General features: G+C 39.9%; 1 protein-coding gene across 1 annotated transcript; it reads right to left on the reverse strand.

The window, feature by feature from the left end:
• Nucleotides 1-3,045: 3,045 nt before the first annotated feature.
• LOC115675361 (enolase 1-like) lies at nt 3,046-7,292 on the reverse strand. The gene is made up of 16 exons (XM_030597975.2): nt 7,227-7,292; nt 6,573-6,636; nt 6,340-6,404; nt 6,192-6,239; nt 5,877-5,963; nt 5,718-5,798; nt 5,253-5,354; nt 5,093-5,173; nt 4,773-4,838; nt 4,607-4,669; nt 4,335-4,412; nt 3,973-4,167; nt 3,840-3,881; nt 3,537-3,755; nt 3,395-3,451; nt 3,046-3,284 (listed from the first exon to the last, which is right to left on the reverse strand). Exons 1-16 carry the CDS (start codon nt 7,290-7,292, stop codon nt 3,204-3,206), a joined length of 1,395 nt encoding a protein of 464 aa, XP_030453835.2. The 3' UTR covers nt 3,046-3,203.
• Between the last annotated feature and the right edge of the window lie 388 nt (nt 7,293-7,680).

Genomic DNA, 7,680 nt, shown 5'->3' on the forward strand with positions numbered 1-7,680 from the left:
TTGGGATTCTCATGTTCAAATGTAGAGTTTCGGTTCCAAACGCCAATATTTAATTATATTTTGGAAAATGTTTTGCGATTTTTAAAAAGGGAAATTATTTTCCTGAATTTAAGCATAGGTTTTCCGTTGACTCATTTTTTTAAACGAACCAAATGCCAAAAAAATGAGGAAAATGTTTACACAAAACGAACAAAGCCTAACTGATAAACCGATCCACTCATCCATTACCTTTTGTCCAGTCTTATAGTGAGATTTCTCTGGAGAATTACACATATGCAAACCTTTAAAGCTGGAGGACATGAGCCTACTAGGAATATAACAGAAAAATGCATCCTTTGAATGTCATGACGCCGAGTTGTGGTTGAAGACGACTCGTTGACCTAATTTCCGATGGCAACTCTATATATTTATCAAGTTCACAAGACAAACACTATTGACAATTATTACTCGTCAAAGGAAAAATTATGAGATATGTTCACTAGAAGTCCTAAAACTTATCATTAAAGTGCAATTGAGTTCTAAAACTTACAAAATGTGCAATCGAATCCTAAAACTTGTCAAATTGGTTCAATCGAGTCTTAAAGTTAATATCGTCCAATTTGACTAACGAAAAATGCTAACGTAATTTTTTAATTATTTTTTCTATCTCACGTGGCGATGATGTGACTTTTTTATTTTAATATTAATTTTATTTAGATTAAATTTTAAAAAATAAGCTTAAAAAAAGGAGGAGGAGGATAGGTGGAGAGGGAGGGCTTGCCCTTCCCGCCGTCGCCCACCATCATCGGAAGCCGCCGGCGAGGGTGGGGGGACGGCAGGCGAGGGTCGCAGCCCTCCCCCAGATCAGGGGAGGGTCGCCCGCCCTCGCCCAGACCTGGGTGAGGGTTGCCAGTGGCGGCTGACCTTCGCCCGATCTAGGGAAGGGTCGCCACTGGCGACCCTCGACCAGGTCTGGGCAAGGGCCAGCGACCCTTGCTTGATCTGGGGGAGGGCAACGACCCCTCGCTAGCAATCGGCGAGGGTCGCCGGCCCCTGGCTGGGGCCCGGCGACCCCCACCTGCTGTCCCCCCACCCTCGCCGCCCACTCCCGACGATGGTGGGGCGGCGACGGGGGGAGGGCCCTCCCTCCCCGCTTGTCCTCCTCCTCCCTTTTTTTAAAAAAAATTTTAGCTTATTTTTTAAATTTAATTTAAATAAAAGTAGTATTAAAAATCAAATTTGGGCCAAAACAACATCGTTTTAGTTACATCATCGCCACGTAGGAGAGAGAAAATATTAAAATAAGCCACGTCAGTATTTTCTATTAGTAAATTTGAAGGTGTTAACTTTAGGACTCATTTAAACCAAATTGACAAATTTTAGGACTTGATTGCACTTTTAGCAAATTTTAGGACTTAATTGTATTTTGGTAACAAGTTTAAGGACTTCTAGTGAACATATCTAAAAAATTATCAAAAAAGTCATAAACCTATTGCAATTGTGATAATTCAATTTTAAACCATTTAATTGTGCTAATTGACTCCTCAACCTTTTCACGTTTTGTTAATTGAGTCCATTCGGCCAATTTTGGTCGGAAATCGCTGACGTGGACGCCGGCCGTGCCATATAGGACGGCTAGTGCTGACGTGTACGTATTTTAATTTTTTTTAATTTTTTCTTTTCTTTACTTTTTTTATTTTTTTTCCTTGAACTTAGAGCCTGATCAGCCTCACTCACCCAAATTGGGCGAGATCGCTGTGGCCTTCGCAAGATATGGGAAAAGCGTCGCGTGCCTTCGCCCTCACCGACCCTAAATCCAAGGAAAAAAATAAAAAATTCAAAAAATTATTAAAATATTCACATCATCGTCGTGCTATGTAAGATTGCAGGTATCCACGTCAGCGATTTCCATCCAAAAATGATTGAATGGACTCAATTGACAAAATGTAAAAAGGTTTAGGACTTAATTGGCATAATTAAAAAGTTCATAATTAAATTGGCACAATTGTAATAGGTTTATGAATTTTTTGGTAATTCTCTCCATCAATGGTTCTATGGCATTCATCTAGGGACCTCTCCCAATCCCGTCCTATTAAGTTTATGTTGTTTTCCAAATTCGTCCTAAACCCATTAAGGATTTTGACATTAATAAATACCAAACTCATCTCACTAAAGTAATTGGATATGATCAGCTGATTGTTTAGGGATGGAGATCGGACGGGTACAATCGGGTAGCCCATCCGCCCAAACCCCAATGAAACCTAAATGAGTTTTAGGTAGTGGGACGAGTATGTGACCAATTGAAAAAAATAGTTACGAGGATTGGGATTTTATAGTGTAAAAACCCGATACTGAACCCTATTCCTGTTAATGACTAGAAAACCATTATTTCCTTCATGGTCCATGGGTTAATCAATGACGATGTTTTAGTAATAGCCACCCCTTCAAGCCTAACTGCTCATAGGGTTTTTTAATTTCTATGGACATTTCTCTTAAATATTTTCAACCTTATATGAGCCGAGTCTTTAGGTTTCCTAATTGAAGGTTTATAGTGCATGAGTTTTCAGTAAGCAATCTTGTTCGCAAATTAGATAATTACTAAAGAAGTACTATGGAGAGTTGCGCCTACCTGATTACTTTAGTGAGTTGAATTGGGGATTTTATGTTAAAGTCCATAACATATTAGAGAAAATTTTGGAAAAAGACAAAAAGTTGAGGCTTGATATAGACAGAAAAAAAAGTTAAAAATGGATAGGAAGTGATATCTTCGGACAGGTTATGATCATGACGAAATTTGCTACACACAATTGTTTTTAGGGTGATGTCAAGGCCCCAAAGAGGATCCGTTGGTTGGAACACCCTTTTTAATGCAGTTTCAAAGTGAAAATGGAGGTGACATCTTGGATGGCAAGACAGAGTTTTAAGTGCATAAAATGAACGGTCCATCTGATCACAGTGACAGCGGACAGGCATCCTTAGATTCAGTAAACACACGAGTTCAACTAGAAAAACAGATAGAAAATGAACAAAAACAGAAGACCAACAGCTGCGATCTGACATCAAAAGAGAGGGAAAGAAAAGATAAAATCGATCTCAAAGCTGACGGGATGGTACCTCATCGTTAACGTTACAACGTTCAGGCCTTAAGACCAGAATTATTGCTCAAGAACAGAAAAAGCAAGCCAAACACCTTGAGCCACACCAATAAGGATGTCCGTTGTACTCTAGTAGGGTTCAACAGGCTTGCGGAAGTGTGTTCCAGCATAAACAGCTTCCGCACCGAGCTCCTTTTCAATTTGCATGAGCTGTGCATATATAGACACGAGTCATGACTAATCTAATGACAAGAAATGATCTACCTACAGGCAGCGCAACTTAATGTAACCAGGTAAAAAAACAGACGAACTATACGAACCCGGTTATATATAGCCCGCCGCTCAGACCTGCGTGGAGCTCCAGTCTTAATTTGACCCTGACCACAAGAATAATGCCAAAAGAACTGGTTGGTTAACGGTAAAGAAAGTCCATATAAGGTCAAACTGTTGCTGTGTATTTACCGTGGCCAGACCCACAGAAAGGTCGGCAATAAAAGTCTCTTCTGTGTCTCCAATGCGAAGTTCTGTACATTCGCCAAAGCAAAACATTTTAGGTAGGAATGTATTGGCTATACTTCGTCGCTGTCCCAGACTGCCGCAGCTAGCCATCACTCCCCACCCAGCTAGCTTTGACATCTTTACAGCTTCAATGGTCTCAGTAACAGATCCGATTTGATCAACCTGTTGTACGGTCATTCCAGTCAGTTGAATGTAGATATAGTCAGCTATGGATTGCGTGTTCAAAAGTGATGATCTGGGATGTACCTTTAGAAGGAGAGCGTTGCAAGTTCTCTCATTATTCGCCCTCTGCAGAGTATGATAGATTATGTGAGAGAGAGAGATAGGGGGAGGGAGGGAAGGAGGGAGGGAGTTGCATAGACGAAGTTCACAAGCTCACCACGAGGTTGGTGCCCCACAGATCACCTCGCACAATTTGGACATGTTCACCGATTTCATCGGTCATCTTTGCGTAGTGCTCCAAGTCATCCTGGTCAAAGGGATCCTCAATCGACACAATGGCGTAATCACACACGAGTGACTTGTACACATTACCGAGAGCATCTCCGGGGATCTTCTGAGATCCATCATTGTTCTGCATAAACCAATAGAAATAGAAGAGGTATCCTGTTTCTGGACGACTACAAGAACCACATATTCAAGCTATCGACATTCATGGAAATTGATTTCTTGAGGGAGCATTATCACTTATTAACTCTTCAGAAAATGCATTTGACAGCATAAACAATGAAAGAAACTAGCCTCTTCCTTGAAGTTCATATCATAGGTTCTATCTGGTCCATAGAACTCAGATGCAGCAACCTCCATTCCAATAAAAACCTGAAATAGAAAAGGTACATTATAGGAAACTCTCTGTAAGTCCCCCTCTCCATAGATGAAAAAGGCAATAAAGTTAAATACCCCCCCACCTCCAAAAAATAAAGAAAAAACAAACAAAATAAAAGTAAAATAAAAGTGAAAAAGAACAATGAAAATGCGTCCAACAGTATCAGATGGTTGGTCCAAGAACTCACTTTGTCATTGTAATCTGCATTTTCAATGGCTTCTTTGAGCAACTCTAGACCCTCTTCATTCTCCTGAATTAGCGGAAAACAACAAAGGTGAAAAGATTAACAACAACATTCTGTGAGAAGAAAAGTTGCCCCGATTTCATTGCATTTCGTAAAACAATACTTTCACCTTAATAAATCCACCTGCTTCACAGACATTAGTTGCAGCCTGACCATATTTCATCTTGATTACAGTCTAAAGCAAAGTACAAAAATCATCAATCAAACAAAGACTCGTCATTAAAAAAATAATAACTAAAAATGTGACGAAACCACATTAACCAACTTTCACTTTAGATGCTTGATCCTCCATTTTGTTCATGCTATAATGAAAGACAACGCAAACTAATGCACAATAACAGACAAGTCTCAATTATCGTGTCTTTTAACAGTTTGATAGTTTGAGAAGGGTTATTTTCAAGACAATTTGAAAAATATAGGTTTTAACACCTTCAAATGGTCGTACACTTCCACACCCATATTCATGGCCTCCTTAAATGATGAAGCTCCAACTGGAAGAATCATGAATTTCTGCAGTATAGGTGCGTAAGATTGAGAAATCCTAAAAAAGATATATTAGCAAATTGTAGTTAAGAAGCAGACTGCAGACCTGCATTGCAAGTTTGTTTCCAGCATGTGAGCCTCCATTAATAACATTAAAAGCAGGAACAGGCAATACCAATCGGCTGTTACCGGCAAGGTTAGCAATATGCTGCAACCATGAAAGGAGGGAAACCAAGTTAGCATAGTTTGATTTGAATGGACAGTGGAATAAACAGTAGAAATGATGAAGTCAACCATAGTCCTGCTACTAAGACTATCTCATTGTCTTATAACTTCAGTTATAGCAAGAACTAAGTTTCTTATAGTCTGTTGTAAATATCAATATACATTAGATGTTGCAGGACACTTTTTGCATGTCAACAATATGAACAGCATCCAAAATTTTAAGAGTATCAATTTAAATAACCAATTTTCAGGCAAGTATAATAAGTAAAAAAAAAAAAAGAATTAAGTGCTCGGATCAGAAACAGACAAAAGAAAACACAGTGAAAAACGGCTTTGCTGAAAGCACCTTGTACAGCGGAATTTTTTTGACAGCAGCCCCAGCTTTGCAGACGGCAAGGGACACGGCAAGTATAGCATTTGCTCCAAGCTTCACGAAAAAAAATGTACATCTCCCAATATCCGTCACTACAACATGGTTGATAAACAAGACAATTAAAACAAGTACCTTTTGCTTACACCAACCCCGCTCGTTTGCAGTTCCATCAAGTAGTTGAACCATGAAAGTGTCAATAGCAGCCTGATCAGTTGGATCCTATAAAAAGCATAGACAGAGAAAATTACAAATCGAATAAAGTAGTCACCTTGGGTGAGAAATGAAAACTCAGGCTAGCTTGCAACCTTCAATTGCTTAAAATAATCATGTCAATCATCTTGCAGTTGGACAACAAGTTAACAACTGAATCTTAAAGAACAAAGACCGCTGAAGGACAACTGTCATGAAATGGAAAGACGTTATAAGAAGATTATATATTAAACCAACCTTTCCAACTAGGTCAGGGCCGATGATTGTGTTGATATTTTCAACCGCCTAAATACACATGAATACAATGATGTTCGTTAGAACAATCGTAAAAACATAGCAATTGACACAGCAGAAGACAACAAAAAGAAATGAAGGGGTGTACAACCTTGGAAACACCCTTTCCAATATAAGCTGATCCACCAGCTCTCAGTTCGAGTGCCTCATAGATCCCTGAAATCAAGAGGTAACTTGGCGTAAACAACAACGCATTTGTTATATACTCATCGAGTCGGGCAAAGAACCAATTGGAGAATACGAAGATGATAGCAGATTCATGGAACTGCACACAGAATACCCAGAAATGTATTAAAATGAGGATTGTTGAAGCATAAATCTTACCGGTGGATGCATCGCTAGAAACAACAGCGCTAGCAAAGGCCCCGTTGTCGAGAGTCACATCGGCCTATAATAGATCACGTTAACTCTTAATTCACAGAAACAATTAAAAGCAGTCACAACTAGAAAGCGCACGATCTAATATTCTCTCACCTAAGTACTACAAAATCCAACTTGATGGCTGGTAAAATCTTCGTGGAGATCAATCAAAAAAGTCAACGTATTGACAGGTTTCGTGAATCGCAACATAAGTTCGTCGCCTACATGAACAACAACGAAGAAGGAAACATGCGGAACACTAACAGAAATGATGCTAAGTGAGCTTCACCAACTGACTAAATGAGATTCATCGATCACAGACACTATTTGCAAAGACCGAATCGAGAGCACACGGAACGAGAGAAGTTAAGCCGACGAGGGGCGAACGATCAAGCCCGTGAAACTTAGGAAGCGTCGAGACGAAGATAGAGAGTGAGCACGTTTATGTAAAAGAGGAGATGTGGACCCCATGCCATTAGGATGATGCATGAAATTTGACTAAATACGAGCAAGCGAATTAAATATATGTGCTCAATACAAAATTTTGGGGACTCCATATATAAACAGCATATGATCCTCCTATAAAAGCGACGTGGGCACGTGCAATAGTGCGCGAACCTCAATCATAGTTTTGCCACGGCTATTGAAGATCTGCCTCGCCTTGATGCACTTGATCGTGGCCATGAATGGAGCTCAAGTCCAGATCAGAGAGAACGAAAAGGACGATCGAGAGGAGAGTGAGAGACAGAGAGAGAATCGCGATGGACAAGTGTTAACAATGCGGGAGTCGCAATATACGAGAGTTAACAATGCGTGAGAGGCGATATTTATAGACCATCGAGGCGATTGTCGCAATTCTATGGAATATCGATGATCAGACCTGATCAAGAAATTCTCGAAGTTGTTGAGAGGTCAATTCGCTGCTTGACTACGGGGGAACAAGACAAATAAAGTGCATGGACCTCAAGATGTCATGCATGCGTCCTGTTGCATGCGTCATGTTTGAATGCGTCCACACGAGGGAAAATTATCCAAAAGTTCTAAACTTATTATATTTTTATCAATTCAGTCA

This window comes from Syzygium oleosum, unplaced genomic scaffold (genome assembly GCF_021117445.2).
Source record: "Syzygium oleosum isolate NSW1041296 unplaced genomic scaffold, Sole_v2.1 Sole_v2.28, whole genome shotgun sequence".
In the NCBI taxonomy this organism is placed as follows: Eukaryota; Viridiplantae; Streptophyta; class Magnoliopsida; order Myrtales; family Myrtaceae; genus Syzygium; species Syzygium oleosum.

What these genes read in the sequence shown, in the direction of transcription:
- LOC115675361 (XM_030597975.2), bottom strand. Translation starts at nt 7,292, where the DNA reads ATGGCCACGATCAAGTGCATCAAGGCGAGGCAGATCTTCAATAGCCGT. An exon ending in AAGTGTACGACCATTTGAAG is followed by an intron (nt 4,839 to 5,092) that starts GTGTTAAAACCT and finishes ACTTTGCTTTAG; the next exon opens with ACTGTAATCAAGATGAAATA. An exon ending in TTTCTGTGGGTCTGGCCACG is followed by an intron (nt 3,452 to 3,536) that starts GTAAATACACAG and finishes TCTTGTGGTCAG; the next exon opens with GGTCAAATTAAGACTGGAGC.